The sequence below is a fragment of the Hemitrygon akajei genome, chromosome 2, assembly GCF_048418815.1.
Source record: "Hemitrygon akajei chromosome 2, sHemAka1.3, whole genome shotgun sequence".
NCBI lineage: Eukaryota > Metazoa > Chordata > Chondrichthyes > Myliobatiformes > Dasyatidae > Hemitrygon > Hemitrygon akajei.
The window spans coordinates 143,700,791-143,724,357 of NC_133125.1; the positions used below are offsets into that span (position 1 = coordinate 143,700,791).

Consider the following 23,567-nt stretch of genomic DNA (forward strand, 5'->3'; position numbering starts at 1 on the left):
AAACTTTCCACCTCTTCCTCTCTGTTTATCCCTAACAATGCGATCAACTTTATTATCTTTTTCTTCCTTCTCCCCTACATCTTCTGTCTGAGCACTCCCCTTCTCTATCACCTGCCTATCCTCCCTCACACACTGTCCACAAGCTTTCTCTATCTGTGAACCAACCTCCTCTCCCCTAGTCTCTTCAAATTGATTCCCACCCCCTAACCATTCTAGTTTAAAGTCTCCCCAGTAGCCTTAGCAAACTTCCCCACCAGGATATTGGTCCCCCTAGGATTCAAGTGTAACCCGTCCTTTTTGTACAGGTCACACCTGCTCCAAAAGAGGTCCCAATGATCCAGAAACTTGAATCCCTGCCCTCTGCTCCAATCCTTCAGCCACACACTTATCCTCCATCCCATTCCATTCCTACTCTCACTGTCGCGTGGCACAGGCAGTAATCCTGAGATTACTACTTTTGTGGTCCTTCTTCTCAACTGCCTTCCTAACTCCCTGTATTCTCCTTTCAGGACCCTTCCCTTTTCCTACCTACGTCATTGGTACCTATATGTACCACGACCTCTGGCTCCTCACCCTCCCACTTCAGGATATCTTGGATGTGATCAGAAACATCCCGAACCCTGGCACCAGGGAGGCAAACTACCATCGGGATCTCCTGATCGCATCCACAGAATCGCCTATCTGACCCCCTAACTATCGAGTCCCCTATCACTACTGCCTTCCTCTTCCTTTCCCTACCCTTCTGAGCTACAGGGCTGGACTCTGTGCCAGAGGCACAGCCACTGTTGCTTTCCCCAGGTAGGCTGTCCCTCCCAACAGTACTCAAACAGGAGTACTTACTGTCAAGGAGTACAGCCACTGGGGTACTCTCTAGTACCTGACTCTTCCCCTTCCCCCTCCTAACCGTGACCCACCTGTCTGCCTCCTGTGGTCCCGGTGTGACCACCTGCCTGTAACTCCTCACTGTCCCTGACCAGACGAAGGTCATCGAGCTGCAGCTCCAGTTCCCTAACATGGTTCCTTTGGAGCTGCAGCTCGGCGCACCTGGCGCAGATGTGGACTTCCGGGAGGCTAGCAGACTCCAGGACCTTCCATATCCGACACCGAGAACAACAAGCTGCCCTTGCACTCATACTTACCCTTTCCTCAAATAACAGGAAAAACTGAAACCTAAACCTATCTTGCCTTGCCTGCTTCCGCCTAAGCCCGTTGAGCCCAAGCCCTTAAGCCTACACTCTGCTGCCCACTGTACAAGGCTGTGTCCTTTTTAAATCTTCCCCACTTCACTGCCCGCCGTCACACACCTGCGCAGTCCCGCCTCTATTAACTCCAAAGAGAATAAGAAAAATTCAAGATGGCTCCCGCCGCACTCCCCTTCTGATCCTCCGACTTCCTTCTCCAAACCAAAACCGATTCAGGATTTCTGCCCTTTTTAAATCTTCCCTGCTTCACTGCCCGCCATCACATGTCTGCGCAGTCCCGCCTCTCTTAACTCCGACGAAAATAAGAAAAATTCAAGATGGCTCCCGCTGCTCTCCCGTTCTGATCCTCCGACTTCCTTCTCCAAACCAAAACCGATTCAGGATTTCTGCCCTTTTTAAATCTTCCCTGCTTCACTGCCCGCTGTCACATGCTTGCGCAGTCCCGCCTCTCTTAACTCCGACGAAAATAAGAAAAATTCAAAATGGTTCCCGCCGCACTCCCATTCTGATCCTCCGACTTCCTTCTCCAAACTCTGGATTTTTCTGCCCATCAAGTGGAGGCCAGCTCATTAGTATTCACTAGGCAGAAGAACTTGTAGGCCAGAGAGCTGGGGATGGATGGTGGGTATTTACTGATATTCTGGGGCACATCTGCATCATAAAAGATAGAAATCCTTGGGCACTTTAAGGTGGACAAGTCCTCAGGGCCAAAGAGGATCTATCCCAGAATACTAAGGAAAACAAGAGAGGTGACTGTTGTGGCCCTGACAAGAATTTTTGCATCTGCACTAGCTGTGGGTGAGGCGTAGAAGACAGGAGCACAGCTAATGTCCACTTTTTTCAAAGACAACTTGGAAAAGCGCTTCTAGTGGTGTGCTACAGGGATCAATAATGGGTCCTTGCTGTTACATAAGAACACAAGAAATAGGAGCAGGAATAGGCCATCCGGCCCATCGAGCCTGCCCCACCATTCAATAAGATCATGGCTGATCTGTCCGTAAGCTCAGATCCATCTACCTGCCTTTTCCCCATAACCCTTAATTCCCTTACTATGTAAAAACCTATCTAAATGTATCTTAAATATATTTAGCGAAGAAGCCTCAACTGCTTCCTGGGCAGAGAATTCCACAGATTCATCACTCTCTGGGAAAAAGTTTCTCCTCATTTCCGTCCTAAATCTTCTCCCCTGAATCTTGAAGCGATGTCCCCTAGTTCTAGTCTCACCTACCAATGGAAACAACTTTCCTACTTCTATCTTATCTATCCCTTTCAAAATTTTGTTTGTCATGTATAAAAATTATCTAAATGATAATGTGGTTAACTTGATCAGCAAGTTGGCTGATGACATGAGATTGGGCGTGTTGTGGGCAGTGAGGAAGACTATCATGGCTTGCAGAGAGATCTGCATCAGCTGGAAAAACGGCAGATGGAATTTAATGCAGACAAGTGTGAGATTTTGCACTTTGGTAGGACCAACCAGGGTAGGTCTTACACAGTGAACGGTTGGGCACTGAGAAGTGTGGTAGATATTTTGTTGAAAGTGGTGTCACAGGTAGATAGGGTCGTAAAGAAAGCTTCTGGCACATTGGCCTTCATAAATCAACGTATTCAGTACAGCAGATGGGACGATACGTTGAAATTGTATAAGATGTTGGTGAGACCTAATTTGGCATATTTTGTGCAGCTTTAGTCATCTACATACAGGAAAGATGTAAACGAGGTTGAAAGAGTGCAGAGGAAATTTACAAGAATGTTGCCAGGACTGGAGGACGTGAGTTACAAGAAATGCTTGAATAAGTTGGGACTGTTTTCTCTAGAATGTAGAAGATTTGAGAGGTGACTTGATAGAGGTATACAAAATAATGAGAGGTATAGATGGATTACTGACCGGACGTTTGATCCTGTGTTGTGTCACCGAGGTGGATTACTGACTGGACATTTGCTAATGTGATCTGTTACCGAGATGGACCATTGACTCTGGACATTTGATCCTGTGTTGTGTCACCGAGATGGATTACTGACTGGACATTTGATCCTGTGTTGTGTCACCGAGATGGATTACTGACTGGACATTTGATCCTGTGTTGTGTCACCGAGATGGATTACTGACTGGACATTTGATCCTGTGTTGTGTCACCGAGATGGATTACTGACTGGACATTTGATCCTGTGTTGTGTCACCGAGATGGATTACTGACTGGACATTTGATCCTGTGTTGTGTCACCGAGATGGATTACTGACTGGACATTTGATCCTGTGTTGTGTCACCGAGGTGGATTACTGACTGGACATTTGATCCTGTGTTGTGTCACCGAGATGGGTTACTGACTGGACATTTGATCCTGTGTTGTATCACCGAGATGGGTTACTGACTGGACATTTGATCCTGTGTTGTGTCACCGAGGTGGATTACTGACTGGACATTTGATCCTGTGTTGTGTCACCGAGATGGATTACTGACTGGACATTTGATCCTGTGTTGTGTCACCGAGATGGATTACTGACTGGACATTTGATCCTGTGTTGTGTCACCGAGATGGATTACTGACTGGACATTTGATCCTGTGTTGTGTCACCGAGATGGATTACTGACTGGACATTTGATCCTGTGTTGTGTCACCGAGATGGATTACTGACTGGACATTTGATCCTGTGTTGTGTCACCGAGATGGATTACTGACTGGACATTTGATCCTGTGTTGTGTCACCGAGGTGGATTACTGACTGGACATTTGATCCTGTGTTGTGTCACCAAGATGGGTTACTGACTGGACATTTGATCCTGTGTTGTATCACCGAGATGGGTTACTGACTGGACATTTGATCCTGTGTTGTGTCACCGAGGTGGATTACTGACTGGACATTTGATCCTGTGTTGTGTCACCGAGATGGATTACTGACTGGACATTTGATCCTGTGTTGTGTCACCGAGATGGATTACTGACTGGACATTGGATCCTGTGTTGTGTCACCAAGATGGATTACTGACTAGACATTTGATCCTGTGTTGTGTCACCGAGATGGATTACTGACTGAACATTTGCTAATGTGATCTGTCACCGAGATGGATTACTGACTGGACATTTGATCCTGTGTTGTGTCACCAAGATGGACCATTGACTCTGGACATTTGCTCATGTGATCTGTCACTGAGATAGATCACTGACTATACATTTGCTACTTCTCTCTGCCAATTCTCTGCAAATGTCTTTTCTTGTTCCACACTTCCTGCACCAGAACCATCTTGTCGAGGATATGCATCTTTTCTTTAACCACTGCCCCAAATGCCTTTCATCCAAGCAAAAGCACATAGGCTCAGATTAACAGTTGTAATACCATGGAAGTGAGAGCACATCTTCTGATGGACTCAGGAGAGTGTGGTACCAACAAGTACCAACTGCATTAGCGAAGGGTTGGCAGAAACTTTCTCTCAAAAACACAATGTTACATTAGTTTCTGAAACACATTGGTAGATCGTGCCAACAAAGTAACTGAGGCTTCAAACCAGCATTGTAAAATCAAAGGTTGCCAAACAATAAGACAGACATAAGAGATTGTTCAGATGCTGGAAGTCTGGATGAACACATGGAAAATGCTAATGAAATCGGCAGGTCAGGCGGCATCTGTGGAATGAAATGGACAACTGAATTTCTAGGCCACGACCCTTCATCAAGACATCAAACAATGACATGTTGTGTTAAAGACATTAACTGAATGTAGTATGGAGTAGCACCTACCCTTTCATTAGCTGAGCTGCAGTGAAGTAGGCAGCCATGGCCTGGTCATGTTCACCCTCCACTGCAAATGAATGGCCATAGGCGATCCAAGCTGGACCATAGGTTCGCTCAAGGGTAGTGGCTTTACTGAGGAGGTTAAATAAACTCTGTTAGAAACAAATGCCTATTAGCATAGACCGCGACACAAATCAGGAAGAGAGGTCGCAAGCTTGTACAGCAGCAAAGGACATGGCCCTTCAGCCCATCATGTTTGTGCTGATATGCCCATTTTAATTAAACCCCCCTGCCTGCATATTACTCCATGCCCTACCTGTTCTTCTGCCTTTCCAGACACCTACCACTTTCACTGTAAAATACCTTTCTCGTAAATTTCCTTTAAATTTTCCCCCTTTCACCTTAAACTTATGCTCTCCACTTTGGGAAAAACATCTGGACTATCTGTGATACTCATCGTGTTATCATTGTGTTCCCCAGCCTTTGAAGCTTCAGTGAAAATTATTCAAATTTGTCTGACCTCCTCTTATAGCTAATACTCTCTAATCCCGGCAAAATCCTGGTGAACCTCTTCTGCATCCTCTCCAAAGCCTCCACACCCTGTAATGGTGATTGGAACCACACATGATCATATAACCATATAACAATTACAGCACGGAAACAGGCCATCTCGGCCCTTCTAGTCCATGCCGAACGCTTACTCGCACCTAGTCCCACCGACCTGCACTCAGCCCATAACACTCCATTCCTTTCCTGTCCATATACCTATCCAATTTTATTTTAAATGTCAATACCAAACCTGCCTCTACCACTTCTACTGGAAGCTCGTTCCACACAGGTACCACTCTCTGAGTAAAGAAACTCCCCTTCGTATTACCCTTAAACTTTTGCCCCCTAACTCTCAACTCATGTCCTCTTGTTTGAATCTCCCCTACTCTCAATGGAAAAAGCCTATCCACGTCAACTCTATCTATCCCCCTCATAATTTTAAATACCTCTATCAAGTCTCCCCTCAACCTTCTACACTCTAAAGAATAAAGACCTAACTTGTTCAATCTTTACCTGTAACTTAGGTGCTGAAACCCAGGTAACATTCTAGTAAATCTTCTCTGTACTCTCTCTATTTTGTTGACATCTTTCCTATAATTCGGTGACCAGAACTGTACACAATTCTCCAAATTCAGCCTTACCAATGCCTTGTGGAATTTTAACATTACATCCCAACTCAATAACTCAATGCTCTGATTTATAAAGGCCAACATACCAACAGCTTTCTTCAACACCCTATCCACATGAGATTCCACCTTCAGGGAACTATGCACCGTTATTCCTAGATCACTCTGTTCTACTGCATTCTTCAATGCCCTACCATTTACCATGTATGTCCTATTTGGATTATTCCTACCAAAATGTAGCAACTCACACTTATCAGCATTAAACTCCATCTGCCATCGTTCAGCCCGCTCTTCTAATGGCCTAAATCTCTCTGCAAACTTTGAAAACCTACTTCATTATCCACAACACCACCTACATTACCACCACCCAATGCCATTAGGCTTTACAATTCTACCGCCAGGACTTAAGAACTTTTTAAAAGCTATTATTAATGCTTTTTGAGATAGTGATTTAGATGCATATCATATTTTTTACTGAGTTAAGTATTGTACGTAATTAGTTTTGCTACAACAAGTGTATGGGACATTGGAAAAAAGTTGAATTTCCCCATGGGGATGAATAAAGTATCTATCTATCTATCTATCTATCTATCTATCTATCTATCATCTGCATACTTACTAATCCAATTTACCACCCCATCATCTAGATCATTAATGTATACGACAAACAACATTGGACCCAGTACAAATCCCTGAGGCACACCACTAGTTACCGGCCTCCAACCTGACAAACAGTTATCCGCCACTACTCTCTGGCATCTCCCATCCAGCCACTGTTGAATCCATTTTACTACTTCAATATTAATACCTAACGAATGAACCTTCCTAACTAACTAACCTTCCGTGCAGAACCTTGTCCAAGGCAAGATCCTCCAGGTGAGGCAAAGATTTTTGCAGCAGTAGGGTTAATAAATTTGCTGATGACACAAGGGTTAGGGGTGTTGTGGATAGTGTGGAGGGCTGTCAGAGGTTACAGCGGGACATCAATAGGATGCAAAACTGGGCTGAGAAGTGGTAGATGGAGTTTAACCCAGATACAGCGGCGTGCAAAAGTCTGGGTACCCCTGGACACAATTTCTGTTACTGTGAATAGCTAAGTGAGTAAAAGATGACCTGATTTCCCAAAGGCATAAAGTTAAAGATGACACATTTCTTTAATATTTTAAGCAAGATTACCTTTTTATTTCCATATTTTAGAGTTTCAAAATAACAAAAAAAGGAAAAGGGCCCGAAGGAAAAGTTTGGGCACCCTGCATGGTCAGTACTTAGTAACACCCCCTTAGGCAAGTATCACAGCTTGTAAACGCTTTCTGTAGCCAGCTCAGAGTCTTTCATTTCTTGTTTAGGGGATTTTCCCCCATTCTTCCTTGCAAAAGGCCATCTTGCATGCACTGCTCTTTTGAGGTCTATCTACAGATTTTCGATGATGTTTAGGTCAGGGGACTTTGAGGGCCATGGCAAAACCTTCAGCTTGCGTCTCTTGAGGTAGCCCATTGTGGATTTTGAGGTGTGTTTAGGATCATTATCCTGTTGCAGAAGCCATCCTTTTTTCATCTTCAGCGCTTTTTTTTACAGATGATGTGATGTTTGCTTCCAGAATTTGCTGGTATTTAATTGAATTTATTCTTCCCTCTACCAGTGAAATGTTCCTCGTGCCTTTGGCCGCAACACAAGCCCAAAGCATGATCGATCTACCTCCGTGCTTAACAGTTGGAGAAGTGTTCTTTTCATGAAATTTTTTACCCTTTTTTCTCCAAACATACCTTTGCTCATTGCGGCCAAAAAGTTATATTTAACTTCATCAGTCCACAGGACTTGTTTCCTAAATGCATCAGGCTTGTTTAGATGTTCCTTTGCAAACTTCTGACGCTGAATTTTGTGATGAGGATGCAGCAAAGGATTTCTTCTAATGACTCTATCATGTAGGTCATTTGTGCAGGTGTCGCTGCACAGTAGCACAGTGCACCACCACTCCAGAGTCTGCTAAATCTTCCTGAAGGTCTTTTGCAGTCAAATGGGGGTTTTGATTTGCCTATCTAGGACTCCTACAAGCAGTTCTCTTGGTCTTCCAGACCTTGACCTCCACCGTTCCTGTTAACTGCCATTTCTTAATTACATTATGAACTGAGGAAACGGCTACCTGAAAATGCTTTGCTATCTTCTTATAGCCTTCTCCTGCTTTGTGAGCATCATTTATTTTAATTTTCAGAGTGCTAGGCAGCTGCTTAGAGGAGCTCATGGCTGCTGATTGTTGGGACAAGGTTTGAGTCAGGGTTTTTACAAAGCTTTGAAATATGCATCACCTGGCCTTTCCTATCGAAGACTGTCCAACAAGCCACAGCCCTAACAAGCTAATTAAGGTCTGAGACCTTGGTAAAAGTTATCTGAGAGCTCAAATCTCTTGAGGTGCCCAAACTTTTGCCTGGTGCTCCTTTCCTTTTTTTCCACTCTAAAATTGTAACAAACAAAAATACACTAATCTTGCTTAATATGTTGAAAAGAATGTTTCATCTTTAACTTTATGACTTTTTGCGATCAGTTCATCTTCTACTCACTTAACTATTCACAGTAACAGAAATTTTGACCAGGGGTGCCCAAACTTTGCATGCCACTATAAGTGTGAAGTGGATCATTTTGGTAGGTCAAATATGATGACAGAATATAGTATTAATGGTAAGACTCTTGGCAGTGTGGAGGATCAGAGGGATCTTGGGGTCCGAGTCCATAGGACACTCAAAGCTGCTGCGCAGGTTGACTCTGTGGTTAAGAAAGCATACAGTGTATTGGCCTTCATCAATCGTGGAATTGAATTTAGGAGCCAAGAGGTAATGTTGCAGCTATATAGGACCCTGGTCAGACCCCACTTGGAGTACTGTGCTCAGTTCTGGTCGCCTCACTACAGGAAGGATGTGGAAACCATAGAAAGGGTGCAGAGGAGATTTTCAAGGATGTTGCTTGGATTGGGGAGCATGCCTTATGAGAACAGGTTGAGTGAACTCGGCCTTTTTTCCTTGGAGTCACGGAGGATGAGAGGTGACCTGATAGAGGTGTATAAGATGATGAGAGGCACTGACCATGTGGATAGTCAGATGCTTTTTCTCCAGGGCTGAAATGGCTAGCACGAGAGGCCACAGTTTTAAGGTGCTTGGAAGTAGGCACAGAGGAGATGTTGGGGTAAGTTTTTTTTAAACGCAGAGAATGGTGAGTGCGTGGAATGGGCTGCCGGCGACGGTGGTGGAGGCAGATACGATAGGGTCTTTTAAGAGACTCTTGGATAGGTACATGAAGCTTGGAAAAATAGAGGGCTATAGGTAACTCTAGATAATTTCTACGGTAAGGACATATTCGGCACAGCTTTGTGGGCCGAAGGGTCTGTATTGTGCTGTAGGTTTTCTATGCTACGTGACTTCCTTTTATACTCAATACTCCAAATGAAGAAGGAAAATATACCATGTGCTTTCCTTACCACATTATTGACTTGTGTTGTTACTTTCAGGGAGCTATAGACTTGTGCACTGTACATCAGTGCTCCTACGGCTCCTCCCATATATTGTACACTTCCCTCTTACATTTTCCTTCCCAAAATTTGCTTCACACTTGCCTGGATTTAAACTCTATCTGGTTTGTATCCTACTGAATCCTTTGATAACCTTCATCATTATCCACAAATCCTGCAATAATTGTGTCATCTGGTGATGGATTTTGAGTAAGAGCAACACACCCCGACAACTACAAAACCAAGTCAGAATCCAATTTATTACATCTAGATGGATCCCATGTGCCTTAATCCTCTAGATCACCCCGCCACAAAGGAACCTGTCATGTGTTTTTCTAAAGCTGATATAGACGGCATCCACTGACCTACGCTCAACGATCTTGAGCATCTACTCAAAAATCTGATCTAGCTTTGTATGACATGGCCTCCGCTGCACAAACTCATGTTGACTTTACCTTACAAGTCTATATGTTTCTGGATGAAGTAGATCCTATTGCTAAGAACCTTCTTTAATAATTTCCCTACTACTGATGAAAGGCTCACTGCCCTGTAATTTCCTGGTTTGTCTCTGTTGGTACTTAAGAGGAATAACTTGTGGTGAAAGAGAATGCAAAGATCTTTCCAAATGACCCCAGCAATCTCCTCTCTTGCCTCTTTCAGTAACCTGGGATAGATCGCTTCAGTCCTGGATACTAATCCATCGTAATTTCTTTAAAAAAAACACAAAACAACTCGTTTTGAAGAGTTTGAGGAAATTTTGTTTGTCACCCAAAACACTTGGAAACTACAGATGTACGATGGAGAGCATTCTGACAGGCTGCATCACTGTCTGGTATGGGGGGGGAGGGGGTGAGAGGTGTTACTACACAAGATTGAAAGCTACAGAAAGTTGTAAAGCTAGTCAGCTCCATCACGGATACTAGCCTCCATAGTATCCAAGACCACTTGCAAAAAGCAGTACCTTAAAAAGGCAGCATCTATTATTAAGGACCCCTTTCACCCGGGACATGCCCTCTTCTCATTGTTACTGTCAGGAAGGACGTACAGAAGCCTGAAGGCACACCCTCAGCGATTCAGGAACAGCTTCTTCCCCTCTGTAATCCATATAACCATATAACAATCACAGCACGGAAACAGGCCATTCCGGCCCTCCTAGTCCGTGCCGAACTCTTAATCTCACCTAGTCCCAACCTACCCGCACTCAGCCCATAACCCTCCACTCCTTTCCTGTCCATATACCTATCCAATTTTACCTTAAATGACACAACTGAACTGGCCTCTACTACTACTATAGGAAGCTCATTCCACACAGCTATCACTCTCTGAGTAAAGAAATACCCCCTCGTGTTTCCCTTAAACTTTTGCCCCCTAACTCTCAAATCATGTCCTCTCATTTGAATCTCCCCTACTCTCAATGGAAACAGCCTATTCACGTCAACTCTATCTATCCCTCTCAACATTTTAAATACCTCGATCAAATCCCCCCTCAACCTTCTACGCTCCAATGAATAGAGACCTAACTTGTTCAGCCTTTCTCTGTAACTTAAGTGCTGAAACCCAGGTAACATCCTAGTAAATCGTCTCTGCACTCTCTCTAATTTATTGATATCTTTCCTATAATTCGGTGACCAGAACTGTACACAATATTCCAAATTTGGCCTTACCAATGCCTTGTACAATTTTAACATTACATCCCAACTTCTGTACTCAATGCTCTGATTTATAAAGGCCAGCGTTCCAAAAGCCTTCTTCACCACCCTATCAACATGAGACTCCACCTTCAGGGAACTATGCACTGTTATTCCTAGATCTCTCTGTTCCACTGCATTCCTCAATGCCCTACCATTTACCCTGTATGTTCTATTTGGATTATTCCTGCCAAAATGTAGAACCTCACACTTCTCAGCATTAAACTCCATCTGCCAACGTTCAGCCCATTCTTCTAACCGGCATAAATCTCCCTGCAAGCTTTGAAAACCTTTCTTTTTTCTTTTTAAATCTTTTTATTGATTTTAAGAACATAACATAAGTAAAATATAAGTACAAAAAACATTTGAGAGTACACAATAGATTCATTAATAATCAATTATATATTATCAATGTAAAAAGTCTCCCAAACTTATAATATTAATATGAAGGATTTAAGACAAAAAGCACAAAAAAACCCCAAAAAAAAGAGAAAAAAAAACAATATATAAAAAAAAACTAACATGGGCAATTGTATAATGTTAAGTACACACAGTAGTGCCAATGACTCCGAACCTCCATTTATACAATTCAGGATGGTAGCTATAAGGTTCAGGATCAGACCATTTAACTCACATGAAAATGTTGAATAAATGGTCTCCAAGTTTCCTCAAATTTAACTGAGGAGTTAAAGACCACACTTCTAATTTTTTCTAAACTCAAACAGGAAATGGTTTGAGAGAGCCACTGAAATACAGTTGGAGGATTAATTTCTTTCCAGTTCAATAGAATGGATCTTCTAGCCAATAGTGTAGCAAATGCAATCATTCGCTGAGAAGAAGCAGATAAACACATATTATCTATCATAGGTAGACCAAAAATTGCAGTAAAAGGATGTGGTTGAAGATTAATATTTAAAACTCTTGAAATGATATTAAAAATATCCTTCCAATAGCTTTGTAAACAAGGACAAGACCAAAACATATGAGTCAATGTAGCAATATCAGAATGACATCTATCACAGGTTGGATTAACATAAGAATAAAATCGAGCAATTTTATTTTTAGACATATGGGCTCTGTGTACAACCTTGAATTGTATTAGAGCATGTTTAGCACAAATAGAGGATGAGTTTACCAATAATAAAATTTTTTCCCATTGCTCAGTAGATATAGGGCAATGCAATTCTTCCTGCCATTCCTTCTTAATTTTTTCTGATATATCCGGCTGTATCTTCATAATCATATTGTAAATGATAGCTACTAAACCCTTTTGATAAGGATTAAGAGTTAGAATTCTCTCTGTAATGTCCAGTGGACATTCTTTCGAAAAAGACTTTAATTCATTATATAAAAAATTTCTAATTTGTAAGTATCTAAAAAAATGGGTTTTAGGTAAATTGTATTTGTTAGATAACTGTTCAAAGGACATAATGTTATCATCCAAATACAGGTCACGAAAACATTTTATACCTTTTGTTTTCCATAGGAAAAAAGCCTGATCTATAGATGATGGCCGAAAGAAGTAATTAGATATTATAGGACTTGACAGTATAAACTTATTCAAGCCAAAAGATTTATGAAATTGAAACCAGATTCGTAATGTATACTTAACTATGGGATTAGTTATCTGTTTATTAATTTTGAGTAACGAAAAAGGAAGTGAAGATCCTAAAATTGAGATCAATGAGAAATCTTGCACAGATTTACATTCTAAATTTACCCATTGTGGGCCAGCTACTGTAGTCAATTCTTGTGTCCAAAATATCAAATACCGTATATTAACTGCCCAGTAGTAAAATCTTAGGTTTGGTAAAGCCAAGCCGCCTTCCTTCTTTGACTTCTGTAAATATTTTTTACCTAATCTAGGATTTTTGTTCTGCCACAAATAGGAAGATATTTTAGAGTCAACCATATCAAAAAAAGATTTAGGAATAAAAATTGGTAATGCTTGAAATAAATATAGAAATTTAGGTAATATCATCATCTTAATGGCATTAATTCTGCCTACCAAAGACAAAGAAAGTGGGGACCATCTATTAGCAAGTTGCTTAATTTGATCTATTAAGGGGAAAAAATTAGTTTTAAACAAATCTTTATGTTTTTTAGTAATTTTAATACCTATATAGGTAAAATAATCTGTAACGATTCTATATGGTACATGATTATAAATTGGAATATACATATTTAATGGAAAAAGTTCACTCTTATTAAAATTCAATTTATAACCAGAAAAATTACTAAATTGAGCAAGTAAAGAAGAAATAGCAGGAATAGATTTTTCAGGATCAGATATATATAATAATAAATCGTCCGCATATAATGATACCTTATACATCGTCTCTCCACGGGTAATGCCTAAAATATTGGGTGATTCACGAATAGCTATAGCCAAAGGTTCTAAAGCAATATCAAATAATAAAGGGCTCAAAGGACAACCTTGTCTTGTACCGCGAAATAATTGAAAGAAAGGGGATTTTTGATTATTGGTAAAAACCGAAGCTAAAGGTTTATGATATATTAACTTAATCCATGATATAAATTTTGATCCAAAATTGAAATGTTGCAATGTATTGAATAAATATGACCATTCGACTCTATCAAATGCTTTTTCGGCATCCAAAGAGATAATACATTCAGGGATTTTAGATGTAGAGGTATAAGCAATGTTAATTAATTTTCTAATGTTAAAAGATGAATAGCGATTTTTAATAAATCCGGTCTGATCCTCAGAAATAATCCGAGGTAATATATTTTCTAATCTAATAGCTAAAATTTTACTAAAAATCTTAAAATCCGTATTCAGCAAAGATATAGGACGATAGGATGCACATTCAGTCGGGTCTTTATCTTTTTTAAGAATTAAAGAAATAGAAGCTTCATAAAAAGATTGTGGTAGTTTACCTATACTTAATGCATCTTTAAAAATTTTACAAAGCCAAGGAGAAAGTATAGAAGAAAAGGATTTAAAAAATTCTACGGAAAAACCATCTGGACCTGAAGCTTTACCCGAGTTCATTGAAAAAATAGCCTTTTCTATTTCAGACTCGGTAATAGGTGTATCCAAAAATACGTTATCTTCAACAGTTACTTTTGGAATATTCAATTTCCCTAAAAATTCATTCATAATAGAAGAGTCCTTAGTACATTCTGATTGATATAAGGAATTATAAAAATCTTGGAAGGCTTTATTTATCTCTTTATGGTCAATCGTCAAAGTACCATCTTGTTTACGAATCCTAGTAATTTGTCGCTTATCTGAAGCAATTTTCAATTGATTAGCTAGTAGTTTACCTGACTTATCTCCATATGTATAAAATTGAGCCTTCGATTTAATTAACTGACTTTCAATCGAGGAGGTTAATAGTAAACTATGTTCCATTTGGAGTTCCACTCTTTCTTTATAAAGTTCTTTACTAGGAGTTGATGAGTAGATCTTATCAATTGCCTTAATTTTATCAACTAATGTTAATATTTTGGAATTAGTTCGTTTCCTAACTCCAGCAGAATATGAAATAATCTGTCCACGAATATATGCCTTAAAAGTATCCCATAAAATTCCACTAGAGATCTCTGCTGTAGAATTTATTGAGAAAAACAAATCAATTTGCTGTTTAATAAAGCTAATAAAGTCAGAGTCCTGCAAAAGAACAGGATTAAGCCTCCAACTTTTCGTACTAGTATATGAATCCGTCACCTTAATAGATAACTTCAAAGGTGCATGATCAGATATGGTAATTGAGTCATATTTACAATCCATGACATCTGTGAGTAAATGCTGATCAATGAAAAAGTAATCAATTCTTGAATAACTATGATAGACATGGGAAAAGTATGAGAACTCTTTGTCATTAGGGTGTAAAAAACGCCAAATCTCACAAATAGCTGAATCAACCATAAAGGAATTAATAAGAGAAGCCGATTTGTTCGGCAAAATTTGAATGGGCTTGGACCTATCCATCACAGGGTTTAAACAACAATTAAAATCTCCGCCCATTATCAATCTATATTGATTCAGATTGGGAAAGGATGTAAATAAACATTTAAAAAACTCAGGACAATCAGTATTTGGAGCATAAACATTAACTAGAAGAACTTTTTGATTACAAAGTAAACCAGTAATAAGCAAAAATCTACCGTGCGGATCTGAAATTGTTTCATGATGTATAAAAGCAGTAGATGAGTCTATAAAAATAGACACACCTCTCACTTTAGCTTGCACATTTGAGTGGTACTGTTGGCCCTTCCAGAACCTAAACAAGCGCTGACTATCCATCTTCCTTACATGAGTCTCTTGTATAAAGATAACATTAGCATTCATTCTATGGAATACATTGAATACTTTTTTCCGTTTGATCGGATGATTTAAACCATTAGTATTCCAAGAAACGAAATTAATAGTCTTAACCATCATGACAGTATATATTATAGTTAATACATAAGTTCGAAAGAAAAGTGAACTCATGAACCCGGAAGAAGGAAGTAAGTTCAAAAGGAAACCGGAAGTCATAGCACTGCAGCCATTTTTGTAGTTTCATATGCGCCCAAAAAATAAAACTAAGCAAAAAGCAAGCAAAAAACAAAAAAAGAAAGAAAAATCCCCCTCCCACCACCCTTGAAACCCCAAGAAAAAAGCCAAAAAAGGCAAGCGAGCAAGCTAATACTAAAACTACCCCCATGTCTCAAGACGGCAACTCGAACGTAATAGAGTTAAGAAAATACACACAACCCACATTATAAAAAGGGTAATACTACAAAAGTTAAGATATAAAATTAGTGTTATAAATGTATATAAACAAAAAAGTTAAAAGAAAAGAATTAAAACAATAAATAAAAGTTTCAAACTTTCAAATACATCAAAACAGTTATGACGCTCCAAACACTGGAGTCAGTCGGGAAGAAGAAACGCCATTTTTTTTTCTCAGTTTTAATATTCAGATGTTAAAAGTATAAAGGAAAGCGTATATCGTTTTTTATTTTAAAAAAAAGAAAAACAAAAGAGAAACCCTAATCGGTCATTTTCAACGCAAATAGATTAATAATATGAAAAACTATAAAATCGGCATAAACCTAGCAGGGAAAAAAAGCTTTAATCGTATATAAAAAGTATATGCAAGCCATATAAAAAAAAGGACCCATATATCAAACCATAATAGATCCAAATTTATAGGCTAAATTACACTGATCAGCCCAATAGAATGTCATTGATCCAGGAAACCTTGAGCATCCGCAGGCGATTTAAACAGCCGAACAGTTCCATCATCCAGGGCGACTCTCAGATGTGCTGGGAATAACAGCGCTTGCTTGTAGCCTTTCTGGTGAAAATTCGACATAACCGATCTGAAAGCCAGCCTAGCCCGTAATACTTCTGGGCTATAGTCTTCCAAGATACGAAACTTGAAATTTTGATGGATAATCATACCTTTTTTACGAGCCAGACGGATCAAGCGATCTTTGATATGAGGATAGTGAATCCTCAAAATTATGTGCCGCGGCTTCGAACTTGAACTTGCATAAAATCTTGTTACCCGATGTGCTCGATCGATTATTGGAGGGGGGTCCAGGACCTCTTTGCCCAGGACATCCACTAGAAATTTAGAGAAGAAAACGGTAAGATCACCGCTTTCAAATCCTTCCGGGATCCCAATTATCCGGAGATTTTGCCTTCGAGAGCGATTTTCCAAATCCGTAATTTTAACTTTATAACGATCCATCTGTTGAGAAGTCGAGGTTTGCTCTTCTTGTATCTTTTCAATCATACGATCTTTCTTACGAGCGGCTTCTTCAAGAGCCAAAATGCTTGCCTGTTGTTTTTGTGATTCCAGTGAAAGTTCCAAAAACTTTTCTTCGAGTGATTTCAAACGATCATCATACTTCGAAAGCCTTAGGAATAATTTTTCCTGCATCTCTTCAAATTTAGTTTCCACAATCTTCGCAACTGCTTCTAAAGGTACCAATTCTTTCGACTGTTTCGGTTCTTTTACTTTAGACATTTCAGCAAGTTGAGAATAATTCAAATAGTTTAAAAAGAAGAATTCAGTATATTTAAACCCCTTTAGAATAAGTTTAAGGGGTGTTTATAGGCTAAAAAACGTAAAAGTTTTGGAGCAAAGCCTAAGTGCGGTTTACTCCATGAGCGCCATCTTGAGACTCCTCAGCTTTGAAAACCCACCTCATTATCCACAACACCTCCTACCTTAGTATCATCAGCATACTTACTAATCCAATTTACCACCCCATCATCCAGATCATTTATGTATATTACAAACAACATTGGGCCCAAAACAGATCCCTGAGGCACCCTGCTAGTCACCGGCCTCCATCCCGATAAACAATTATCCACCACTACTCTCTGGCATCTCCCATCTAGCCACTGTTGAATCCATTTTATTACTCCAGCATTAATACCTAACGACTGAACCTTCTTAACTAACCTTCCATGTGGAACTTTGTCAAAGGCCTTGCTGAAGTCCATATAGACTACATCCACTGCCTTACCCTCGTCAACATTCCTCATAACTACTTCAAAAAATTCAATAAGGTTTGTCAAACATGACCTTCCACGCACAAATCCATGCTGGCTACTCCTAATCAGATCCTGTCTATCCAGATAATTATAAATACTATCTCTAAGAATACTTTCCATTAATTTACCCACCACTGATGTCAAACTGACAGGTCTATAATTGCCAGGCTTACTTCTAGAATCCTTTTTAAACAATGGAACCACATGAGCAATACGCCAATCCTCCGGCACAATCCCCGTTTCTAATGACATCTGAAAGATCTCCGTCAGAGCTCCTGCTATCTCTACACAAACTTCCCTCAAGGTCCTGGGGAATATCCTGTCAGGACCCGGAGATTTATCCACTTTTAAATTTCTTAAAAGCGCCAGTACTTCCACCTCTTTAATTGTCATAGGTTCCATAACTTCCTTACTTGTTTCCCACACCTTACACCATTCAATATCCTTCTCCTTAGTGAATACCGAAGAGAAGAAATCGTTCAAAATCTCTCCCATCTCCCTCGGCTCCACACATAGCTGACCACCCTGATTCTCTAAGGGACCAATTTTATCCCTCACTATCCTCTTGCTTTTAATATAACTGTAGAAGCCTTTCGGATTTACTTCCACCTTATTTGCCAAACCAAACTGGTAACTTCTTTTAGCTTTTTTAATCTCTTTCTTAAGTTTCCTTTTACATTCTTTATATTCCTCGAGCAATTCCTTTACTCCATGCTGCCTATATCTATTGTAGACATCCCTCTTTTTTCGAACCAAGTTTCTAATATCCCTTGAAAACCACGGCGCTTTCAAACCTTTAACCTTTCCTTTCAACCGAACAGGAACATAAAGATTCTGTACCCTCATAATTTCACCCTTAAATGACCTCCACTTCTCTATTACATCCTTCCCATAAAACAACTTGACCCAATCCACTCTCTCTAAATCCCTGCGCATCTCCTCAAAGTTAGCCTTTCTCCAATCAAAAATCTCAACTCTAGGTCCAGTCCTGTCCTTCTCCATAATTATATTGAAGCTAATGCTATTGTGATCACTGGACCCGAAGTGCTCCCCAACACATACATCTGTCAGCTGACCTATCGCATTCCCTAACAGGAGATCCAGCACTGCCCCATCTCTAGTCGGTACTTCTATGTATTGTTGCAAAAAACTATCCTGCACACATTTCACAAACTCTAAACCATCCAGCCCTTTTACAGAATGAGCTTCCCAATCTATGTGTGGAAAATTAAAATCTCCCACAATCACCACCTTGTGTTTACTACAAATATCTGCTATCTCCTTACACATTTGCTCTTCCAACTCACGCTCCCCATTAGGTGGCCTATAATACATTCCTATCAGTGTTACTACACCTTTCTGATTCCTCAATTCCACCCAAATAGCCTCCCTAGAGGAGCTCTCTAATCTATCCTTCCAAAGCACCGCCATAAGATTTTCTCGGACAAGCAATACAACACCTCCTCCTCTGGCCCCCCCTACTCTATCACACCTGAAGCAACTAATGCCAATCACACCCTTCCTGCAACCAAGTTTCACTAATAGCTACAACATCATAATTCCAGGTATCAATCCACGCTTTAAGCTCATCCACCTTTCTTACAATGCTCCTAGCATTAAAATAGATACATTTAAGATACTCTCCACCTCCTCCTCTCTTTTCATCCCTAGCAATGCATTCAAATTTATTATCCTTTTCTTTCTTCTCCCCTACATCTTCGGGCTGAGCGCATCCCTTCTCCATCACCTGCCTTTCCTCCCTCACACACTGTCTACTTACTTGCTCTACTGGTGAACTAACCTCCTCTCCCATAGTTTCCTCAAATTGATTTCCGCCCCCCCATCTTACTAGTTTAAAGTCTGCCCTGTAGCCCTAGCAAACCTCCCCGCTAGCATATTGGTCCCCCCAGGATTCAAGTGTAACCCGTCCTTCTTGAACAGGTCACGCCTGCCCCAGAAGAGGTCCCAATGATCCAGAAACTTGAATCCCTGCCCCCTGCTCCAATCCCTCAGCCACGCATTCATCCTCCATCTAATTCCATTCCTACTCTCACTGTCGCGTGGCACAGGCAGTAATCCCGATATTACTACCTTTGCGGTCCTTCTTCTTAACTGCCTTCCTAACTCCATATACTCTCGTTTCAGGACCTCTTCCCCTTTCCTACCTATGTCATTGATACCTACATGTACCACGACCTCTGGCTCCTCACCCTCCCACTTCAGGATATCTTGGACGCGATCAGAAACGTCCCGGACCCTGGCACCAGGGAGGCAAACTACCATCCGGGACTCCCGATCACCCGATTCCTAAATGGACATTGAACCCATGAACATTACCTCACTTGTTATTTCTCTTTTTTGCACTGCTATACTTAATTTAACTAATATATATTTACTGTAATTCATATTTTTACATACACATATCATGTATTGTACTGAACTGCTGCCACTAAGTTAAATTTCATGACATATGCAGATGATATGAAACCTGATTATGATCCTGATAACTACAAGACTTTGAATATCAGCTATGCTGCCCTGATGTTGTTATCCTTGGTGAATAACAATGCAAAGTATTTCTTTAGTATTGTTTAGTCCCACCCTCTCCCAGTTATCTCTTTTTTAAAAATATGCAATTAATGCCTTACGATTCCCTAGTCCTATTCACAAAAGACATTTCAGAGGAGTTTTTATACCTCCTGATTCTCTATTCTTATTCCCCAAAGGCCTTGTTTGATTTTCAGCCCCTTACATATGTGTCATGTTTTCTTTTTGACTAAGTTTGCAGCACCTCTAATCATCCACGGTTCACAAACCCTGCCATCCTCGACTTCCTTCATGTCGGATGTGGAGTTACTCAATAAAAGCTACTCCTAATCTACTCTCCCAAACTCCTGTCTAATTCAGTTGCAATTGGCCTTTCACCAGTTTAACCTAAAGAGGAGCATGAACTTTTCATAATAAATAGAAGAGTGAGAAGGAAGATAACTGAAAGATATAGAGAAACAAAGCACCTCCTTGGAGAACCAACGGGCTGCTTTCTGCTTTATAAAATTCTAAACAGTCAATAGTGTGTCTGGATATCGGATGTATGGAACAACTCAAACACTGGGTACAAAAATTGATAATTCCAAAGGACCCAATCACCAATCTATGTCAGACTGTACTATAGTGCACAACCCTAATCAGCATTGTAGAACTCACAGCTGCCTCAATGTTGTTACACACCTCACACAGGGTCAAGAGGACATTCAGCCTCTTAACAACACCCCCCCAAAATGCCACAGTTAATCTGCCCCTAAAACAATGTGTCTTGGATCCACAATCCTCTCACCAAACGACAATACACCAATCTCTGTTTGGAAGTTTTAAAGAAAGCCTTAGAATTTGGGGAAAGGAATTCTTTTGTGTGAGAAAGTGCTTCCTAACATCACCACTAAACACCCGGTCATGGGAGCCCACTTTTTCAGTAAAACATAACCAAACCTACAAATAATTACTAAAATAAAATTAAAACCTAGAAGAAAAAATGGATTTATGCGAGAATCTACAAAACCATTGTAAAGGACCATGTAACACAGCTGCATTCTCACCTGAGGTATCTCCTGGCGTGTTCGTTTTTGTGGCCAACCATGAGGTAGTAACAGCCAACGGCAAACCAGGACACCTGCTCAGCAAGGGGCAAGAGAAACAGCATTTTTTCCTCAGCGGCTAGCAATCAGCATAAGCAGTCTTACGTTGGAGACACATTGTGAGGTTTAAAAAGAGTTCAGGTAATTTTTTGGCTTTTTTCTCAGCACGGGGCCAATAAGGAGGTGTGAGGCATTGTTAAAGTGGTCTGACTCTGGCTCAACGGGCTTGGGCAAGCACAAATGGAGGTACTAAGTAAGTAAGTAAATAAAAAGTCTAGAACAGTTTTTTTCCCACCTGTTCGTACATATCTAGTGTGCTGAGAATGGATCTGGATGTAGTAATATGTTCCTCGTGTGAGATATGGGAAATATGGGAGATCCCAGTCTCCCTGATAACCACATTTGCGTGACATGCATCAAGCCACAGCTCCATAGAGACCGTGTTAAGGAACTGGAGCGGTAACTCAATAACTTTAAGCTCAAAAGGCAGAATGAGGAGTAAAAAAGATATGAGCTACAAGTAGGTAGTCATCCCTAAGTTGCAAGAGGCAGGTTCCTGGGTGACTGTCAGGAAAGGGAAGTCAGCAGCCAGTTCAGAGTATCCTTGTGGCTGTTCCCCTCAATAATAAGTATACCGCTTTGGATACTGTTGGGAGGGGGGAATGGCCTTCCAGAAGAAGCCGTAGCAACCAGGTCTGTGGCACTGAGTCTGGCTCCATGGCTCAAAAGGGAAGGGGTGAGAAGTGGAGTGCAGTAATGATTTGGGATTTCATAGTTAGAGAAGACAGGAGATTCTGTGGATGTGAAAGTCACCTAGATGGTATGTTGACACACACTAAACGTTTCAGGAACAGCTTCTAACCCTCCACCATCAGATTTTTGAATGGACAATATTGTAAAATTTTTAAACTCCTTTTGCACTATTTATTTAATTATTTGATATATACTTCTATTGTAATTTATAGTTTTGTTATTATGTAAGCACTGTACTGCTGCCGCAAAGCAACAATTCCCACAACATATGCCAGTGATATCAGTGATTCTGATTTTGTTTAGAAGAATGAGGGGAGATTCACTGAGGCCTAGCGATATTGAAAAGCTGAGCCAGAGGGCAGAGCCTTAGAATAGAGGGACTTCTATTTAGAACAGGGGAGGAATTTTTTTCGCCAGGTGGTGGTGAATTTGTGGAATTCATTGCCACAGCTGCCTATGGAGGCTGCCATTGGGTATATTTAGAACGGAGGTTGATAGGTTCGTGATTAGTGAGGCCTTCAAAGGTTACGTGGAGAAGGCAGGAGAATGGGGTTGAGAGGGATAATAAATCAGCCATAAATCAAAACTATGTAAAGAGGAGCCATAGATCCCACTACTGGCCCAGAATTACATGGCTGACCGATTACACAAGGCTCGACCCACCTCAAAACTTGGGGGTGAGAAAATGACCCCAGTACCTGCCAATCACTTGATCATCATCACCAGGTGAAAGTGCAGGTATCAAGCAAAGGCAAGTTATAGCTCAACTGTGATGTCCAACACAAGCAAACACCCACATACTTGGTAATTTCTGGTCATTGGGATCAACATCAAGAAAGATAAACAACACACACACAAAATGCTGGAAGAAATCAGCAAGTCAGACAACATCCATGGAGGGGAATAAACAGTCAACGCTTCGAGCCAAAACCCTTCATCGGGATTCCAGATGAAGGGCCTCAGCTTGAAACATGGACTCATTATTCCACTCCACAGATGCTGACTGACTCGCTGATTTCCTCCAGCATTTTGTGCACGCTGCTCTGGATTTTCAGCATCTGTAGAAACTTGTGTTTAAGAGAGATAAGCAGAGTGACAGAAAGGGAAAACAGTGCATGAATTGTGAATGAATTTTTATATGAATATTGTGATTGAAAAACAACTTACTGGATTATTAGGATACAAATCCACCAACTTGTGTGCAAGGTAGAAGAGCTCTGAAAAACAAAGGACAATGCAAAGAAAGAGTTAATTTATGCAATTCTGTTTACAATTAGAAACAGTGGGAATGTAATGATTCTGTACCAAACGTCAGAGTCAATCAGAGGTAAGAAACTGGCACCAGGTGTAAATATTGGACAGAAGG

The 23,567-nt window shown here is 40.6% G+C and overlaps 1 protein-coding gene across 2 annotated transcripts in view; it reads right to left on the bottom strand.

Annotated features, from left to right (window-relative positions):
• The window catches only part of cdc16 (cell division cycle 16 homolog (S. cerevisiae)), a 75,633-nt gene that overhangs the window by 22,776 nt on the left and 29,290 nt on the right, over positions 1-23,567 (bottom strand). For both annotated transcript variants that reach the window (XM_073028937.1, XM_073028946.1), the window contains exons 10-12: positions 23,369-23,418; positions 21,410-21,483; positions 4,941-5,066 (exon numbers count right to left, since the gene is read on the bottom strand). In XM_073028937.1, coding sequence (XP_072885038.1) covers positions 4,941-5,066; positions 21,410-21,483; positions 23,369-23,418 — 250 coding nt within the window. The remainder of the gene's footprint in view (positions 1-4,940; positions 5,067-21,409; positions 21,484-23,368; positions 23,419-23,567) is intronic.